The 21,804-nt window shown below is 42.2% G+C and overlaps 1 protein-coding gene across 2 annotated transcripts in view; it reads right to left on the reverse strand.

The window, feature by feature from the left end:
* Nucleotides 1-21,804, reverse strand: part of THADA (THADA armadillo repeat containing) — a 1,178,628-nt gene that overhangs the window by 780,009 nt on the left and 376,815 nt on the right. For both annotated transcript variants that reach the window (XM_082249837.1, XM_082249838.1), the window contains exon 24: nt 5,342-5,464. In XM_082249837.1, the coding sequence (XP_082105963.1) occupies nt 5,342-5,464 (123 nt within the window). The remainder of the gene's footprint in view (nt 1-5,341; nt 5,465-21,804) is intronic.

The following is a 21,804-nucleotide window of genomic DNA, read 5'->3' on the forward strand; positions in this document are numbered from 1 at the left end:
ATATTCCAAATATTGCTCATTTGAGGGTAAAATGATGTTACATAGCATAATTCCGTTTACAAATGTTATTGAATATGACCCTCACATATGTACAAATTAAAGATATAAGCACTGAAGTGATGTCATGACATCACTTCCAGGTACTGGTACCAGATTAACAAAAGTGACAGCATTCAAAACAGCCAAACCTGGCGTTTTGAATGCTTTTAAGTGCAGAGTAGGGTTTTGGGGTCTTTTAGACCCCCAGATCTCTCCACAAGAGTACCTGTCAAGTGATAAAAATAAAACAACATTTGTTTTTTAAATGTACGAAAATATGCAATGGCCAAAATATCGGTATCGGCAACGAAAAAACAATATTGGTCGATCACTAGTTATAACCCCTGTTCGTTTTTTTTTTTTTTGCCATCTGTGTCCCATTGTGGAGATTTCCCTTCACTTTCTGTCCCATAGCCAAACAGGAAGTGAGAATAAATCCCTGCAAAGGAATTTCTTGGTGACCACCAGGTCACCAGAACTAGTGTCCCCTTTGGAAGATATCCTCTCCATTACTTTTTTGTGGACAACCCAAAATGTGGAATCTTTTACTTTTAATGATAATGGTAACCAGGACAAATAGAAAGGGTGAATCTCCCTAACGGGGGCACTGGCCGCAATAAAAACTGACAGGGATTCTAATCCCTCTCTACTCTATCCAAAACTTTAGAAAGTTTTGCCAAAAGTTATATTTTAACTGAGATTGCGGGATGAATGGACATTTTTATGAAAAATTTAGAGGGGCAATAGGCAAACCTTGTGCTGCGCAATACCTATAAGCCCATGTGTTCTTTAATTGTTTTTGATGCGCTTTTTTATGGCATATGATGCTTGCTGAGGCATAAATCTTATTAAATTTTGGGGGAGATTATACAGCAATCGCCTAGTTCTGACCAGGCGGATATAGGCCTCCACATGCAGAATTCTGTGGCCTTCTCTCCATCTCCTCTGCTGCCTGTGTAGAGTAGATGTTGTCAGGGAAAAATCCCAGTTATGGCAAAAAACACGGCAAAAAACACATCTATAACATGCATTTTTGAGGAACTTCTTTTAAATTCATTGGGGCTATAATTGCACCAAGTCACATAAAAACAAAAATATGCAGCATGTTCAAAAGCAGACAGATGAAAATCGCATAGATGTAAACAGGTGCCATAGGAAATGATAAGGGAAAACATATATCGTACCGCGGCTCTACTGCTCAATCCAAGATTCTGTGCTGGAGACTGGTGCACAGGCTGGGATGTTCCGTCCTCAATGCTGTCAGTCCATAGTGAAAACTGCCGGCAACTCAGTATACGCCTCTATTAGAACTTTATATGCTATATGTAAATAGACACAGTGTACAAAATGCTGGCAAATTTCGGCCTTCCTTCCTTTCATACAGCAGATTATAGGGAAGGCTGTATTAGCCAAAACACCATTAGCATTTTGTACAGTGTCTTATTAAGGCCTCATGTACACTACACCTGCTAAACTGAAGTTTAGGAGCAGTTGGGCGTTTTTTCCAGCGGCCCCTGAACTCTCCTTTATGCTATCCGACGTGTAAATCAGGGCCATAGATAATTGTTTGTCCTGGGGGGGGGGGGGGTTCAGCATCAGGTACCAAGTGGTGAAAGGGGGGGGGAGCCAGCATATGGATAAAGCCTTCCTTTTAGTTACACAAAGCCACAGGCTTTCACTGTGCAACCTTACAACCTTCTAGCTGCCAGCAGCCTAACGACCAATGGCATCATCAGTTTATGAGGAGGAAGTCAGTTGCCTGCATAGCATCCTTGTTTGGCCCTCCCCTGCCCCTCTACATCAGCATTGGGGTCACATTAGCAGAATGATGGAGAAAAACTGAGGGAGAAAAGAAACACTGGAATACTAGTCAGTACCAGTTTGCAAAAGTGTATTTGCTTTGGAAGAATAAATCACCTCTAATGTTGGGTGCCCTACGTGTGGATAATGCTGTGTTATGTAAAACAATTAGAATAGTTTTTACATTTTAGAATGGGGTGCCTCAAGACTGTCCATAATTTTTAAAGGGTACCTTGATTGAAAAAAGGTTGAAAAACACTGATTTAGTGCCAGACATACTACAGGAGATGGTCAAAGACTGCAGACATACTACAGGAGATGGTCAGAGAATGAAGACATACTACAGGAAATGGTCAGAGAATGAAAACATACTACTGGAGTTGGTCAGAGACTGCAGACATGATACAGGAGATGGTCAGAGACTGCAGACATGATACAGGAGATGGTCAGAGACTGCAGACATGATACAGGAGATGGTCAGAGACTGCTTACATACTACAGGAGATGGTCAGAGACTGCAGACATACTACAGGAGATGTCAGAGAATGAAGTCATACTACAGGAGTTGGTCAGAGAATGAAGACATACTACAGGAGATGGTCATAGACTGCAGACATGATACAGGAGATGGTCAGAGACTGCAGACATACTACAGGAGATGGTCAGAGACTGCAGACATGACACAGGAGATGGTCAGAGACTGCAGACAGGACACAGGAGATGGTCAGAGACTGCAGACATGACACAGGAGATGGTCAGAGACTGCAGGCATGATACAGGAGATGGTCAGAGACTGCAGACATACTACAGGAGATGGTCAGAGACTGCAGACATACTACAGGAGATGGTCAGAGACTGCAGACATACTACAGGAGATGGTCAGAGACTGCAGACATACTACAGGAGATGGTCAGAGAATGAAGACATACTACAGGAGATGGTCAGAGACTGCAGACACAGTACAGGAGATGGTCAGAGACTGCAGACATACTACAGGAGATGGTCAGAGACTGCAGACATACTACAGAAGATGGTAAGAGACTGCAGACATAGTGCAGGAGATGGTCAGAGACTGCAGATGTACTACAGGAGATGGTCAGAGACTGCAGAGGTACTACAACAGGAAATGGTCAGAGACTGCAGACATACTGGAAGAGATGGTCAGAGACTGCAGACTTACTACAGGAGATGGTCAGAGACTGCAGACATAGTACAGGAGATGGCCAGAGACTGCACTGCTCCATGTACTGTCTGATCTCCTATCCCTGTACATTGTCTGCTGAACACTCACAATGATCCTTCCTGATCACCATATAAGGTGATGTCAGTGCCCCCACACCACACATCATTTACTTACTGTGTGACACGGACAATGAGGACAGGTCCCAGAATTTCAGCATGAGCTGTACAGAAGAGGGAGGAGCGGTCCCTCCCTCTCCTCCCCACTGATCACAGCTCTGGTTGTTAGGGGGCGGAGTGATCGTTTGTTAGTCGGATAAGGAGGACATGTCAGGCAGTGGTTGGTTGAGACTTGGGAGAGATGACGGAGCACCAAGCCGGGAGATTTAAGATGAGGTTAGAGAGAGCCAGGCACGCATCCTCCCAGGCCTGCCCTGCCGCCAGACAGCTCAAGTCCAACTCTGCCCCATTAGCATTTGGCTGTCATCTTTTTACAGGCAGTGCAGGCTCAAAGGGCAGCTGCTTTGCGCCCCACAACAAGCACTGGGGCTGAGTCCAGGGCAGCTATCCCTTTTGCCCTGCGTTAAAGGCAGCCTTGTGCTGGACACACGTTGCAGGTTTTCTGCATCACATCCTTGTGTGAACCGAGGCTTATTAATGCCTTTATAACACCATCAAATAAGGGCCAGGGCACTGAGGCTAGCAAACAGTCCAGCCTGGCTCTGGTAGCCATGTTGTGCCTAGTAAACCCTCAGCCCTCTAGCTCTGCAGTCAGCACCACAACAAGAGCCAGGCTGGACTGTCAGTACCAAACTAGCAGTGGAAAATGGCAACCTACTATCCCAGTGTTTAGTGAAAAACTTTGCCAGTTGCCCCAGTCTCACTTACCCCTATGGCAGCACAGCAGTGGTAAGTGGTATGTGATTTCAGTCTCTCAGGCAACAAGCTAAAAGGGAAAGAGGGGGGGCTCAGCTTCTCAGCAGCAGCACTGCTACCTTGCGTGTTCTCCGCTCCATGCTCCTTCGAAGACAAGTCCAAGGCGGGAATTACAAAGCGTAGAGGCAGTCGGTCACGGTGGGTGGGACTACAGGTGCCACCCGCTCTTACTGTGCCTATGATCTGTCAGCCGGGAACCCAGCTTGGCCTGGCTGTAACAGAGTGACGTGAGTGCCTGTGCCAGTGTGCTTTACATCAATCCCGACCTGCTGCATCCACTCCACCCCCGCCATACTGACTGCTGTGCTGCCTGTTGTAGTGGCACTGGTGCCATGAGAGGCAGCAGGGCAGAGACACTTTTCATTTTACACTGGCCCCGACCTGCTGCATCCACTCCACTCGCCATACTGACTGCTGTGCTGCCTGTTGTAGCGGCGCTGGTGCCATGAGAGGCAGCAGGGCAGAGATGCTTTTCAGTTTTGGCAGGATGCTCTGGGGGGGGGGGGGGGTTGAACACCCCAAACCCCCCTTATCTACAGCCCTGGTGTACATGTATCGTGTTCAGGACTGTAGTTTACCAGCATAGAGCTGTGGCTGCAATTCTGTGACTCCCTTTCACTGAAATCAAGTCCACTGCTGAGAAGTCATCAACTTCTATGTGTAAGCACGTTGCCACCTGAGCTAGGAAACTTGTAAACTAAAGGCTGCTTTCCACAGGCAGCACGTTAGTAAAGATAGATATGTGAAAATTACACACAACAGGTGCAGTGTGCATGTGGGAAGTAGGAGCAATGTGCCCTTAGAAAGTTTGGGCAGGGGTGGTTGGCTATAGTCAGGACAGCTTAGAAAATTATGGGTCACAGAATATTGATGTGGGCTAAAGAAGTTTTTAGTTCCTAAGTTGCTGATAAAAATTAGAAATACAGGTTATTCCTTGTGTTTTGACAGGTCTATAAAAACAGCTCAATGAAATATATCATGGTGGCCATTTTAATACTTCTTTCCAAAATGTATGAACGCATCAGAAAGCAAAATTACAACACAGCACATTCGAACTGGTTCTGTCCAGTCAATGCAGGGTTTTAGCTGGATCCTATTAAATTAAAGTGATGTCAGAGTATAAAATCACGCAAGCCAAAAATTACACTACACCCTCTGTAGACCACATCCGGACTAGGCCCTGCCAGTTGGATGGCGCTGGTGTAAAAATTAATTTTTCTGTCATTCCTGGACCCGATACATTGACTTAAAGGACAGGGTTTTCTGTTGTGCTATGATTTTGCACTGGATTGTCAGTAACTGTGGTAAAAGCTGTAAAGTTACATATATTGTCCTTTGTTGAAAGAGGTCTGCTGTGGCTGCTTAGCCTGTGTAATATCACTGTCACCTGCGGGATTGTGCTGTTATTTCCAGACAGGTCACCCGAAGGCATAGCCAAGTTTATTAATTCTTTCATAGTCATCTTCAAGAGACACGCTTTACTGTTCTTGGGTTCTGAGGCCAAGAGAGCCTGCGGAGAGAAAAAAAAAAAGAAGTAGAGTATTATCTGTGCAGTCGTAATGGGTGTAGTTATTTAAAGGATTCGAAATTAAAGAAACAATTACATTTTTTAAAGAATTACATAAAAAAAAAATAATATATTATATAATATTAAATAATATATATATATATATATATATATATATATATATATATATATATATATAGATATAGATATATGGTATTTAGCCCATAGTTAGAAGCACCACTTGCTACTAAAATCTACTTCTCAGTATGGTTAGTTCTTGGTTCTCTGGCTGTCCCAAATTCTATGGATCTCAAAACTCTACAGATTTTGAAAAACCTACTAAATCTCTTTATATGGTCTCAATATCACATCCTGACACATGCATGAACATTATGACAACTATAGGAATTGTCAATTAACCCTGCTTCTCTTCTTTCTCATTTCAACAGCATGTCTAAGCACTCATATATTCACTTGGATCTGAAATTCTACCAGGAGCGCTGTTGATAGTGGGAATGTAAAGGCAACTAAAACATTTCTTTTTGTTTTCAGTAGAGTGGGAAACGGTTTGAATACTCGGTGAGGCGATTTCCAAGGTGGCACTGGCGTATGGTTCTGCACTTAAGGTATGACCCTTTAGTCAGGAGGGGCATTTTTAGAGTGTTAAGGATTCTCTTAATAACACAGATTCAGTGTCTGTCTGGTGACATGTAGAAATCAGGTTGCCATTTCCGCTCACCCACACCTGTTGTGGACACCTTTTTGGGACTCTTTAGATGCTTCTTGCTTGGTCGATCACCCTTTCACTACCATTCCATCTCTATCGCTTCTGCCCTGATTTGCTCCTAGAGAGATTATTATTAATTTACCTTCTTGTATTTGACATCGTCTAAAATTGTTATTTTTGACCACACTGATTGCACCCCTTGAACCCCTGAGGAAGCCTACAGTGCGAAACGTGTTGAGAAAAGGCATTCCACCCTCTTTTTTATTTCCTGTGTGGTATGTTCTATACGATCTGTTAAGTGTGGTTATAGAACCAATATATGACATTACAAATACCTTTGAAGGGAGGTGCCATACTCTCATGGGGGCTGCAATATTAGTGTGGTTTGCTGAACATATGTTTTTAAGGGGAATGATGCTTCAACTATTTTAATGAATTTATAATAAACATTTACATTTTTAACAAAATGAGATTATGTTGTGGAATTATTCTGGTAGAAGGAGTCAGCACCTTTAAAATTCCAAGTTTTCTCTTCTAATCGTGTTGCTATATTTTCAGGGGGTATGGTGCTGACTAATACAGTTGGACTCATTTATATTTTAGAAAGAGTTAGAATACCCCTTTGTCTGCATCACTGTTGAGGACAAACCCCCCTCACTTCATGTGCTGATTTTAGGGTTCAGTGAAACAAAAAGCAATGGAAAATCTCTTCAACAGTAAAAAAAAAAAAAAAAAAACATTTCTAGTACAGATGGTAAAGTTTAGAGTTTTTGTAAGGTGCCTTCTTTTCCCAGTGACCCCGGTTTCCTTATTCCTCATGCTGGTGTCATAGAAGTGCCATTGGGACACCAACAAACTGGAAAGCACACCCAGCCCAGCCCTGCCCCATCCATGGCGAAAACACCAAGGGCCCAGTCGCAAGTGCGACCTTTGCGACCCTGGTAGTTCTGCCACTGCTCCAAAATGTTGCTATTCTCTTATTATTTGACAAACAAAAGAAGTTATTTAACATCATATTGGCGTGCTAATGAAAACTACTTGCTTTTTCCTCAATGGAGACACAGAAAGTAATAAAATATTTCCAGAAGTTCTAAACCTTCACTTTCCTAATGAAAAATAAAAAATAAAACGGCTGGAGTTGGGCTTTAATATAACCAAGGACCATAGCCAACTATACATATTATATTTTAAAAAGTAATTGCATTCCATAATCATTACCTATTTAGTAAATGTAATTAATTTATTTGTCATACTAATGCTGCTTATAATTGGTCACTATCCATAGACTTCTGAATGGGACAAAGATGGCTTTGCATTTGGACAAATATTAGCAATGAATAACAACTCTGAAAGAATTATGTAATATATATCAATATATTTTCTAAAAATGCGAGAGTAAAACAATATAAAAAGCCATGAAAGACCTTTATTTAATTCATCTTATGGGTCTAACGTTGTATAATAATGCAAACTGTACACATCATAACTGTTATTTTAATACAGTAAAGGAGTACATGACACATTCAGTGTTTAAAACCCTTTAAAGATCAGATGTTCTTTTTGATTTTCATTTGTTCAAACATCTACGTGAACAATAGCTGCTTTGTTTGAGAATCATTCGACTTATTAAAAAAAATAACCTGACTGTAGAGATTGTATGTGAGAGCTCAGATAAGGATGAGCTGACCTATTTCCAGCTAGGCAGAAAAGACTGTACAAGCCAACCACCCTTACTCTGTTAATGTTCCATCAACTGCGCTACACAAACTGCAGCATTATGTAGTGTTACAACATAAAATGGATTTAAAGTGGAACTAATCTCAAAAGGGAACATTTGTCTTGCAATATAGAAAATATAAAAATGTAAATTGAGCCTAAGAAGTACCCTGAAAAATTGACCTTTGGTCTGGAATTCTTCTGGGAAAATAGCAGTGCCCTTTCTGTTATCTAAAGAAACCTTGACACTCGTAAGCCCACAGCCTCATAGACGTATATATGTACAGTGTGAGATCTAAGGCACTGCTGGCTCTCTCAGGAGATCTGGGGGGAGATTTTATGTCATCGTTGCTGTGTTAATTACTGCTCCCATTGCTGTGCCAGCCATCCCAGCTAGGAGAACACAGTGATTATTGAAAGTGGCTAAAACAGCTTCTAGCAATAATCACATGTAAAATCCGGCAGGGTGGTTGTGCCCAAGTTGATCGATCAACTTGGGTACATTTAGCCTGCCCATACATTGATTTGTTTATGGCTGCCTTAAGAAACCAACAGTAGCTATAAAACGGTTGCAGAGATTCTTGGCTGAGATAAGAAAATCCATCCACTGAACAAGTCTCTCCCAAAGAATGTTTAAATCTGGTGTAATTCATGGAAGAGCAATAAAAAGAAAGAAAACCTCAAATCTTACTTAGAATTTGCCAAAAGATATGTAGGAAACCCAGCAAACTCTCAGCACAATAGCATTCCATCCCCAGGGTGATGGTAGTATTTTGGTGCAGGGTAGGCTTTTTATCCACATGGGGTCAGAACCTGGTAAGAATTAAGGGTAAGGTGGCTAAAGCCAAATATGGGGCAATTCTCTAAGAAAACAGGTTTCAATCTACAAGTTCACCTTCCTCAAGGATACGAAATAAAACTGTACCTCTGTTAAAAACTGTTCGACAACAGAAAATGAAGGAAAGACTTATGGATTATCCTGTTTAGGTAAAATAAATATACTATCAAGAACTTTTTTTTTTTTAAGTGAAATAGACATACATATGGTAGAGTGGATTTCAGATTCAGATAATGGGGTCCTCTGAAAAGAAATGACGGTTGAAATGTAATATGTCTTTTCCTTTATACTAAATATAAGGAGGCAGCTAAAGAAACAGAGCCTTTGTCAAAATGTTCACTGCCTGCTCAAGCAATTAAGACCTAATTCCTATATTAACATTGTTTTAGACTAGATTCACGCTGCAGTCTTGTAAAAAGGTTGTATTATATTGTGCATATATTTTACAAGGCTCATTAGGGTTTTGTAGCATTCAATGATGTGCATTAACATATACGTTTTTCCAGGCCCTAAAATTTCAAATAAGCTGAACATGTTAATGTCATTTAAAAAGGGTGTATGTTTTTTCTCTGAATCATACTTACCTAGGTGGATGCAGCATCAGTCTGATGCTGCGTCTGTCCCCCGCTGGCTTGAACACTAAGAACTGAGCAATCAAACACCGCAGATCACTCAGTTCTCACAACTCCCTGAGCAGAGAGCTGGTGATTGTCAGTCACTGGCTCTCTGCTTTGCCCCCCATGCTTACTGGAGCGCTGGGCTGTGGAGGGGGCTGGAGCAGTTGGCTCAGGCCTCTCACCAGCTTGCTGAGAGGCTGGGCTGGGCATCTGTCCAGGCATGTGGGCGGATCTGGGCTGTGACATCTGCTGACAGCAGGCTTCAGTCTGCTGTTTGCTGAAAATGGGGAACAAGAATGCAGAACAAGCTGCACTCCTGTGATTCACAGGTGAAGTACAGTCAAACAAGTCTTTTTTTAAATCTTTTTAAATTATCAGCTTTTGATACCTAGTAATTCTGCTATAAAGGTTCCTGTTCATGTACTTCCTGTTATAGAATAATAATGCTCTGTCCTTGTTTCCTGTTGTGCTCCTGCTCTGGCACAATAACTTCCAGTGAAGATGGCAAGAGGCCAATTTAGAACACATTATGCAAGCATGTTCTACTGTTGTCACCATCAGGTGAACCTACCCTAAGAACTTCCATTAGCAATCACTGGAGTGTATGTAATGAGAAGTAGATGCAAAGAGATTGAAAGCACTGAGAAGCTACAATATATTTAAAAAAAAAAAAAAAAGTGAAAAAAAATAAAAATGGGAATTGTTTTTTAAATACAGTAGTTTAGCAAAATATTCATAATTCAGTTGGGTTTCATATCTACTTTTAGACATGTTACAAACTATGTACTAAAATGCAGTAAACTGTGCTAAAAAAAACAGTGTCTGTTTTTTTACAATGCCCCAATGTGAGCCCAATATCAAGGAAAGTTTCCAATTTAATATAAAAGCAAGCGCTTGTTGTAAAATGCAGAGCTACAGATATTTAATGTAGCCATCTAACACTTGTCTATCTTTAAAAGAAGGTTATAACCGCGCTAAAGGCAACAAATAGTGAGCTGCGACTTCAAGTGTGACCACACCCTTAAAAATTATATATTGTATAAGTCGCGCTAAATTGAAAAATAAACAAATGAATGTCCAACTGTTTACAGTCCCAAATAACATAAAGTGACTGGTGATGTATGAAATCTTGTGCTGCTTCCAAAAGATCCCGTAGGAATTGTGCTTACCAGAACGGCAATTTTAAATTGCAGAATTCATGTGATGAGATGAGTTCACGAGCCCAGGTGATCCAATGGAATTCTAGCGCAAGGAACTCCCAATATTGTGGTCGTGTATCATGTGAAGGAAAAATAATAATCCATAGCGTGATACCGTAAAGAATTGTCAATAATATAACTGTGTAGGACTACAAATACTGTGAATCCTTCACCAATTGTGCAGCCGCTTACCAAATGACTAGTGAAAAGGCATGTAATCAAATCAAAAGAAAGGACCGCCACCAGACGTAGAGCCTCTTACCAGATAGATCTTTATAGATGTGTTCTATCCAAGTATAGAAAAGGTGAACCACCACCAGACATAAGGCCTCTTACCAGATGGAAATGAAAAGCCAGCAGAACATTGAATCCACATGCACCAATATCAGCAAGCCACCCAAGAGCGCATAAAGCCTCTTACCAGACCACAAGAAAAATGCTCGATAACACTTGGTATATTTTCCCAATGGAGAGGTAACTTCAAGGTCCCAATGACAATCCGGGCAAATCACTGATAAGTACCACGATGTACCGCTTAATGTGCCTAGGCGGCCTCTCAGACCCCCTATGCCACAAGCTGAGCCACTGTGTTTCTCAGGGTTGCAACGCCAGACCAGCCGATAAAGGAAAGAGAAGGCGCCAATAGTGTAAAAAACTTCCAACAGATTTATTTACATAGGTAGTGTACTTACAAACATAGAAGAAAATTAGCGAAGGATGTAGAGCCGCCGGCCGGACGGCAAGGCGCATCCGTTCCCTCGATAAGCTTCCGGAGATGACGTCAGCACTTGTCAAATGGATTTAATGCTAATCATTTAATCCATTTCCAACAATCCATACTTAGCAAATTATTTATAGGTAAAGTCCACTGTTTCACTCCAACTTCATAAACGACTAAGCTTTAACCTCAATGCTTTCGATAACACACATGCGGAGGAAACATTTCATAACAGGAAACGGACCTGCAAATGCCATTTAATGCAGTTATATAATAGAAAGTGTTAACTAAGCAAATAAAAGTCTTCAACCTGCCATGTAAACAAATACCTGCCCTTCCACTAAATGTCATCACCTTCTTGGTTTAAGATAAAATGCGATGATACATAGCACCATGCCAGGGCAAGTCACAGCACGGCAAACAATTTAAGTCATCTTTGGCACATGAAACAATAGAGGCATCAATTACAGTCCCCGAGGTTTGGCTTGTAGGGGCACAAAATAAGAAATTCTGCTGTTTAGTTAAAAGGGGTTTTGTACAGTTTATCCAATTCCTACTCAAATCTCCTAATTGCTAAAAATAAAGATGCCAATTCCTGCAGGATTTAGGGTTGCTCTGAAAGAGACCCATTGCTTGGTCAAAACATGAGAGTTATGCCCCATACACACGTGCAGATTATCTGCAGACTTTTGTCTGCAGACTTACCTTTTCTATGTAGTGCAAGGGCCTGCCGGATTGCATACAAATTGAAAGTGTTTAGGTTTTACCTCATATTATATGGTTTTGGTAAGTCTGCAGACAAAAGTCTGCAGATAATCTGCACGTGTGTATGGGGCATTAGAGAAACATTCTTAGGGTCCTTTCACACGGAACGGAGTCCGTTCTACTCAGTGGGGGGGGATCGATCCGCCAATCCCCGCTGAGCAGGCCGATGACCGCTCTGTCTCTGCTCTGTGTGCAGAGACGGAGCTGTCAGATCCCTGCTGTCCTCTATGGGGAGATCAGATGAGAACAGACTCCCTGTTCGTTCTCATCTGATCTGCCAGACGAATGGAAAATAGGGTTTCCATCCGTGCGGATTTCACGGACAGGATCGGAATCGGATAGCAGCAGGTGTCAGTAGAGATGTCTCCGCTGACACCCGCTGCCCCATAGGGATGCATGGAGCATCCGACCCGGTCCGCCTTAAAAACTGACAGGCGGATCGGATAGCCCGTGTGAAGGGGGCCTTAATAGGGCCAAAAAAAACTGTCAGAGGTTCTTACTGTACACTACTCTGTCCAAAACGATCCTCATACTTTCTAAAATGAAAGTTTTGCCTGGAATTCTACAAAAACCCACGTTCAAGAAACAGCCACATACAACAGCATGCTAATCTAAAGAGGTATGTACTAAACTTGATACCAATGAGAAACACTGGTCTAGATTTAAGCAGGAGGGTTTTAGAGCAGTGTTTATTTATTTTTTAATGCAATTTTTCTTGAACTGTTCAATGTAAAGAAGCTGCACTAGTGTATAAGTGCTCAATAGAAAAGAAAAGGAAATAGCACACTAAGGGATTAGAGAGGCACCAAAATTTAGGCAGCCAAAACATGTTGGCTGAAAATGGTGTTGTTGCCATTTTTCTGATAAGAGAAATGGGTGTCGATAATGGCAGCGAAAATGCACGCAATTTTGCCTTGATTTTACAGCGATTTTGCTGCAATTATGGTTTGTTTTTATAGGTCAGGTGACTCAAAAACTGCACCAAAAACGTAATTTATTGATGCGCTCTTGCTGCATTCCAAATGCATTTCAACTGGGAGGTGCGTTTTTTTTTACGGACCAAAAATGCAGCAAACAGGATTTTTAACACCACAAAAGAAGCGCAACGGACCAGTGTGAAGACATACATAGAATTTAAAGAGATACATTTTTCTTGCGCTAAAGGTGCCAATAATGGCCGAAAATGAATTCATATTCATTTAAGTCAAAAAGTTGAACATAATACAATTATATAAAAAATATAAGTTTTTTTAAAAACTGTCATTTTCAGGTTTTTGGCTAAGTGCATCCTGCATTTTCGGTTAAGACACCAAAGTTTCCATTCAGTGCACCTCTATATGGGATATTTGCCATAGATGAACCACATTAACAGAATAAACTGTGCTGCACCACATACATAGATTTCTACCCAAGAGAAAAAAAAATAAACAAAACAAATATAATGTAATAGTGGCAGTCCAAAAATTCCACACTTGTATGATAATGCATAAAATAACATATGCAATGACACTCTAAACACCCAATGAAGGGTGATACTGTGTTTCCCTCGCCAGATGTGGTAGTTCATTGAGTCTTCCTGTCAGCGAGTATCGGCTTGCCCATACGGGATGTACGGGCAAGCAGATACACTGACAGTGTGCAGGAGACCTGCATGGCATCAGCGATCTGCTGATTGCTAGTGCAATGCTTTACAGGCTCATCCTAAAAAAAATAATAAATGCACATATTTTTAAATGCAAAAGAATGTGCATTTATTATTTTTTGTAGAAAGGTAAACGTATCCTTTCAATAAAACTTGCCGGAATCCAAAGATCCGTAGGTGTTGAACCTTTTTTTTCTATTGTATACTGTGTGTATATATATATATATATATATATATATTTACATACACACACAGTGCCTTGCGAACGTATTCGGCCCCCTTGAACTTTGCGACCTTTTGCCACATTTCAGGCTTCAAACAAAGATATAAAACTGTAACTTTTTGTGAAGAATCAACAAGTGGGACACAATCATGAAGTGGAATGAGATTTATTGGATATTTCAAACTTGGTTAACAAATAAAAAACTGAAAAATTGGGCGTTCAAAATCATTCAGCCCCTTTACTTTCTTTGCAGCAAACTCTCTCCAGAAGTTCAGTGAGGATCTCTGAATGATCCAATGTTGACCTAAATGACTAATGAGGATAAATAGAATCCACCTGTGTGTAATCAAGTCTCCGTTTTAAATGCACCTGCACTGTGATAGTCTCAGAGGTCCATTTAAAGCGCAGAGAGCATCATGAAGAACAAGGAACACACCGGGCAGGTCTGAGATACTGTTGTGGAGAAGTTTAAAGCCTGATTTGGATACAAAAAGATTTCCAAAGCTTTAAACATCCCAAGGAGCACTGTGCAAGCGATAATATTCAAATGGAAGGAGTATCAGACCACTGCAAATCTACGAAGACCTGGCCGTCCCTCTAAACTTTCAGCTCATACAAGGAGAAGACTGATCAGAGATGCAGCCAAGAGGCCCATGATCACTCTGGATGAACTGCAGAGATCTACAGCTGAGGTGGGAGACTCTGTCCATAGGACAACAATCAGTCATATACTGCACAAATCTGGCCTTTATGGAAGAGTGGCAAGAAGAAAGCCATTTCTTAAAGATATCCATAAAGAGTGTAGTTTAAAGTTTGCCACAAGCCACCTGGGAGACACACCAAACATGTGGAAGAAGGTGCTCTGGTCAGATGAAACCAAAATCAAACTTTTTGGCAACAATGCAAAACGTTATGTTTGGCGTAAAAGCAACACAGCTCATCACCCTGAACACACCATCCCCACTGTCAAACATGGTGGTGCCAGCATCATGGTTTGGGCCTGCTTTTCTTCAGCAGGGACAGGGAAGATGGTTAAAATTGATGGGGAGATGGATGGAGCCAAATACAGGACCATTCTGGAAGAAAACCTGATGGAGTCCGCAAAAGACCTGAGACTGGGACTGAGATTTGTCTTCCAACAAGACAATGATCCAAAACATAAAGCAAAATCTACAATGGAATGGTGCACAAACATATCCAGGTGTTAGAATGGCCAAGTCAAAGTCCAGATCTGAATCCAATCGAGAATCTGTGGAAAGAACTGAAAACTGCTGTTCATAAATGCTCTCCATTCAACCTCACTGAGCTCGAGCTGTTTTGCAAGGAGGAATGGGCAAAAATTTCAGTCTCTCGATGTGCAAAACTGATAGAGACATACCCCAAGCGACTTATAGCTGTAATGGCAGCAAAAGGTGGCGCTACAAAGTATTAACTTAACCACAAGGGGGTATTTTGCGATTCAGCACTGCGTGAATTTAACGGACAATTGCGCGGTCGTGCGACGCTGTACCTAAACGAATTTGACGTCCTTTTTTTCCCACAAACAGAGCTTTCTTTTGGTGGTATTTGATCACCTGTGCGATTTTTTGATCACGCGCTATAAACAAAAATTTTGCAAAAATAACAATATTTTTCACTTTTTTTTTATATGAAATTCCCCCCAAAAAAAAGTAAAAATCCAAATTTTTTAACATTTTCGGCCAATTTGTTTTATGCTACATATGTTTGGTAAAAAAAAAAAAAATCGCAAAAAGCGTATTTTGATTGGTTTGCGCAAAAGTTATCGCGTTTACTAACAAAGGGAAAGATTTTTGTTGTTTTTTTTTTAACGCGTAATGGCGGCGATCTGCGATTTTTTTTTGCGGTACTGCGACATTGGGGCGGACAGATCGGACCCTTGACTGACATTTTTGACACTTTTGGGGTTACCAGTGACATTACTACAGTAATCAGTGCTATACATATGCACTGTTACTGTAAAATTACACTGGCAGTGAAGGGGTTAACTTTATTTGAGAGGGAGGGGCTGTGTATGTCCCTAGGGGCGTGATTCTAACTGTGATTGGCTGTGGCTTGAGCTGTAGGAACACTGATCAACGGTCCTACATAGTAGAACCGAATGATCAGTGTTTCTACACAGGGGAGAATGACAGGCAGCTTGTTTACACAAGCTGCTTGCCTTTCTCCCTCTCCCCCGACGATCGCAGAGTGACCAGCGGACATCGGGTCCGCCGGTCACACGCGCGGGGGGGTCCGTGACCGCGCGGGAGCGCGCCTCCGGCCGCGCGCGCTCGCTCCCCAGAGCCTCACAGGCTAGTGACGTTTATTTACGTCACTTTGCCTGTGAGGGGCTGACCGCCGCAGTATATCTACTTGCGGCGGTCGGCAAGCGGTTAAGGGGGGTGAATAATTTTGCACGCCCAATTTTTTTTTTGTTAAAAAAGTTTGAAATATCCAATAAATTTTGTTCCACTTCATGATTGTGCCCCACTTGTTGATTCTTCACAAAAAATTACAGTTTTAGATCTTTATGTTTGAAGCCTGAAATGTGGTAAAAGGTCACAAAGTTCAAGGGGGCTGAATACTTTCGCAAAGCACTATATTATATATATATATATATACACACACACACACATACAGAAGTTCACTGCACTTTGGCAAACAGTCCAAGCAAAATTAAAGTGATGTTAAACCCAGACTATAAAAACTCTCATTACATGCTATATAACAGTGTTCCTACTCACAAATGCAACTAAAACATTTGCTATGCGTAGAGTGAAATATACCTCGTTGATCCTGCCTTCACACACCAGTGCTGCAAGAATAAGAGGAAAAAAAAAAAAACACAGTGGCATGATATTTATGATTCATGAGAATGAATTATGGTTAATGAACATTAAAGTGGAATTAAACCCATTGACACATGCCAGGAATGTAACTAATCCATTTGCTTGTGCTCTCAACCAAACTGTCAAACCATCAAATGGGTGATATCATAACTGCTCACATGGGCCGCATTATGGCAGGTAAGGATCAAACAGAGTCCAGGATGGCAGCTTCTTTGGCTGAAAAGGATAGGAGGGTTGTGACGGAACACCTTGGCATCTTGCTTGGGTGCTTCCGCCAAACATGGCCTCCTGCACTCCAAACCCTTACAGCAGCCTGGGAGCTAATACCAGCCCTTTTGCCCCAAGCATCGGACACATACAAGATGTTGAGGTAAAACCAAAGGAATACCTGTTTATTGAACAGAACTAACGGTTTTTATACACGTCAAAAGTAGGTCAGTCACCACAAACAATAAAACCAAATATTGCCCAAAACATCACACAAAGGTTAGATAACGAGGTAGAGTGGACACCAGAATAATCCCATCATGTAAGAACCTCTAAAAGTTAGCCAAATACAGACAGAAAAAATAGATGACTCAATTTACAAATTTAATTTCACACCTAGGAGGCACACAATGGGAGAGACACATAACAAACCCCACCCCACCTCAGACTGACCAGCAACAGCCTGTGAGACAAACTCATACAATGTTCCAGTAGTCTGAAAAGGTGGAATTAATAGATCTCTTGAGCAATATTGTTAATAAATATTTCTGTCCCAAGTGAAAGAGTCTCTCCAACCCAGTCTGCAGGAGGGTCACCATATTCCCTCTGACCATTAACCTGAACAAGCTTTATATCAGGGGCATACCAAGGGGCTGGCGCGACAGGTGCCTGCCAGGGGCTCAAAACAGTTGGCAGTGTTAGTGATTTTTGCACCCTCGGGTCAGCCTGCGCCCCCGATGCCCCCAGGCAGCATGTGGCTCCAATGTCGGAGCTCTGTGTCCACTCCAGGTGGCGGCAGTGCTGGGCTCTCCGAAGCTCCGTCTCTGCCCACAGATGCGGCCAGTCATCGGTCACATGACCGTGACATCATCAAACGGTGGCAGGCTGAGTGGGGATGGTGAGTGCACTGGGGCTGTCAGTGGAGCCCGTACCGCCTCTCAGCGCGACTTCATCCTCCTCTCCACTCCCAGACCCAAAGGACAGGCTGACCCCCCCCCCTCTCTCTCTGTCATTCTCCCTCTTTCTCTTCACCGCCCCCCCTCTCTCTCTCTGTCACCCCCTCTCTCCCCCTCTCTCTCCCTGTCACTCCCCCCTCTCTTTCTCTGTCATCCCCCCTCTCTCTCTCTGTCATCCCCCCTCTCTCTCTCTCTGTCATCCCCCCTCTCTCTCTCTCCTCTCTCTCTCTCTGTCATCCCCCCTCTCTCTCTCTCTGTCATCCCCCCTCTCTCTCTGTCACCCCCTCTCTCTCTCTGTCACCCCCTCTCTCTCTCTCTGTCACCCCCTCTCTCTCTCTGTCACCCCCTCTCTCTCTCTGTCACCCCCTCTCTCTCTTTGTCACCCCCTCTCTCTCTTTGTCACCCCCTCTCTCTCTGTCACCCCCTCTCTCTCTACCACTCCCCCCTCTCTCTACCACTCCCCCCTCTCTCTACCACCACCCCCTCTCTCTACCACCACCCCCCTCTCTCTGTCACTCCCCTCCCTCTCTCTCTCTCACCCCGTCTCTCTGTCACTCCCCCTCTCCCTCCCTCTGTCACCCCCCCTCACCCCCTCTCTCGCTCTGTCACCCCCTCTCTGTCAACCCCTCTCTCTCTCTGTCAGCCCCCCCCCCTCTCAACCCCCCTTCTTTCTCTCTGTAACCCCCTCTCTTGCTGTTCACACCTGGCAAAATGTTTGGCCACCTGAGAGCTCTATACTGGGCCAAGAAGAGACACCTGAGAGACTTTCAATTCCCTGGCATCCATTTTTTTTTGGGGGGACAGGGAGAATTAGGAAACAAAATATAATGCTACATATGTTTTTTTAGTTTCCCTTTACATTGTGAAGAACTAATACAGGAACATCACCTTTTAAAAATGTAGAAAATGATTAAAATTGATCTAAACAAGAAAAACATATTTTTTGACTCTTACATGGGGGGGGGGGGGGGGGACGCGGATACAGCTCTTTGCCAAGGGCGCGGGAGACACTAGGTATGCCTCTAGTTAATATTACATCCACTCCAGAAGGAAAGCTTTATTGTTCTTATTCAGAGAAGTATTCCAAGCCTCGCTCTCAGCATCCATTACATGGTTGTCCATCAATAGGGAATGATCTGCTCTCTCCATGGGCCATATTCAGTGGGTAGGAGGTAAGCCCCTAGTCCCCTCCAAAAGCTCCTGTCCCGGTTGGGTCTCTCACAAGGATTTACTTCTGCTTTAACTTCTCTGTTTAGTATCACTTTAAATATTTCTAAACACTCTGCAGTCAAATAAAATAGGGAATTCAATATTTACTTGGAATCTCCTATGCTGTCAAGCTGTATATGGAGCCTTGAAGCAGAAAATGATTTTGACTGTGCTTCAATGACTATCATAATAAAAATTTTATATGATAGTTAAAAATAAAACAACCCAATATTGCAAGCTGACTTTGAATATCATTGTTACATGTTGTCAGCACAAGGATAACAGTGGTGAGAAAAGCTCTCGACCTTGGAAAATTCAAGTTGTATGGTACCTAGAATAGCAATCTAGACACTCTAGGATAGGATTCTGTTTCGAAGCTAGAAAATTATGTTTTAACTGAAACAATAAATCTTTGTTTAAACACAACCAAACGTCTGTTGTGTTTTATCTCTGGCAAAGAGGATGGAAAGCTAAATGGCGTCTCACTAAACAAGAGCTTGAGGTTTCATAATTATTTATCAGCACCTCGCTGTGGGGATCAGAAGTGAATGAATGTATCACTTTTATACTTGAGGTTGCCTAAAGATGGACAGAAGCTATTTCGATGCTAGAATCTCTTTTAGATATCTGGTATTCGTGTACAGGGTAATATTTATGTCTTTTCAGACATTTTCTGTAAATCCTTGGCTTACACCGAACTTCCATTGCTTTCCTACTGTCCTACTAATTCTTTGACTGCCTGTATGATTCTAGTACCACCGGCTACTTTCAGAATTTGCTGGCTGTCTTGTGTGGTTTGCATATAATCTCACACACACTTCCAGCTGTGCAGAACAAAACAGCCAATGGAATCTCCCAGCCTGAATTTAACCATCAGTCATATACAAATTAACTGTACTTCAGTTGGTTCGACAGCTGTGTAAACTGCACTGTACCTGGACACTGGAGATCATTATTCAGAATGTCGGCACACAATAGTAATAGATTGTACCTGTTTTTTATGGGTTACATAATCTATTACACCCCTGGTTCCCAACCTATGGTCTGAGGACAGCATGTTGCCCTTTATCTATCATGACGAGGCCCTTGTGCCCCGGCAACCAGTGGTGGGAGCATGTATTTCTAAAGGAGCAGTAATGGAAATGATCTCTAGCAGTTCAATGTAACATATTTCTAGTGTCTTACTAGTTACTGTGGTATACTTCCTGTCTTCAACTACACCTCACCTTTTCACCAGCTTCCGACTATCCCCAGCAACATCAGCACCACACTGGTCTAAAAATCTTCTGTAGTACTACATAAACCTAACATTATCTGCAGCTCCCAGGAGTTTTGGGGGCACCGTTATGGCCCCTTATATCTAATTATCAACACTGTAGTACACAAAAAGAAAAAGAAAATGGTGCAAAAAAAAGTTTTTGTTACTCACCGTAAAATCACTTTCATTGACAGACACAGCTCTTCTTTATTCTTGTCCGTATGGTTATAGCGCTACCTTCAAGAGTAGGACACTAGGCAGAAAAAAGAACACAGCACTACCTCTGGGGAGTCCTTATTGACAGTCAACCCCCTGTCTGCTATAGGCAACTCAGTTCATCAAAAATCAGTACAAGAAGAAAAAAAAAAAAAAAAAACTATTAGAGGGATGGGTGCTGTGTCTGTCAATTAACTCAGATTAAAGGATTTTATGGTAACAAAAAAAAAAAATCCCATTTCTCTTACTTTTGATCGTAGGGATGTTCCAAAGCAGTGCCTCATTGGGGCGTGGGTAACCAGAGAAAGTAGAAGCAACAACACCCAAGAACCCACCAGAAGAGAGGACAGGAGAATCCAAATGGTGGCCTGCAAAACCTTGCAGCCGAAGCATGCATCCAAAGATACCAAAATAATGAATTCTAAAACTTGGTGTGTACAGACGACCAGGTGGCCGCCTGTAAACATGAGACACAGTAACCTGATGTCAGAAGGCCCAGGAAGCATTATTTTCCCTGGTGAAGTGTGCCGTAATGGGGAAGGGAGGAGCTTGAACCTTAAGACAACAAGCCTGAACAACCACCTGCCTGATCCATCATCAAATAAAAAGGAATTACCAGCAAAAAAAAAGGGGGACCTTAGGTCCTTACTCCTCAACACTAGGCAAAAAAGCTGAGTTACCTTTAGCAGAGAGAGGGTTGACTACTAGTTAGGACTGCCCATAGGCAGTCCTGTGTTATTTTTCTGCCTAGTCCCCTACACCTGAAGGTGGCACTAGAACACAATGGTCAAGAATAGGAAAACGATGTATCCATCAAAGAACATAAGAGAAAAAGTAAATTCTGCAAGATAATACACAAGAAGTTAACCCATTGTTTTACACTGTCACTTTACTTTGTTATTAACATTTTTTTATCATATGTAAAAAAAAAAAAAAGATTTTTTTTTTTACTGGCCATAAAACTATTTTCTTAAAGTCTAAAGTCTATTGAGAGACACGGGAAGTCTTTCACCTTTGGGTTATACTGTTTCCTACAGGTGGATTGGACACTGGCAAACAAAAAACTGTAAGCCAGCTCAGGATAACAGCTCTTACTATGAGCATGCCTCAGTTTAGAAAGCAAAGCAGCAACAGCATGATCATAAACAGATAGAAGCAGACTCAATGGTGTCCAAGAAAAGCATTTTCTCTCTCATCCACTGA

Source organism: Pelophylax lessonae, assembly GCF_965119305.1.
Source record: "Pelophylax lessonae genome assembly, chromosome: 3".
In the NCBI taxonomy this organism is placed as follows: Eukaryota; Metazoa; Chordata; class Amphibia; order Anura; family Ranidae; genus Pelophylax; species Pelophylax lessonae.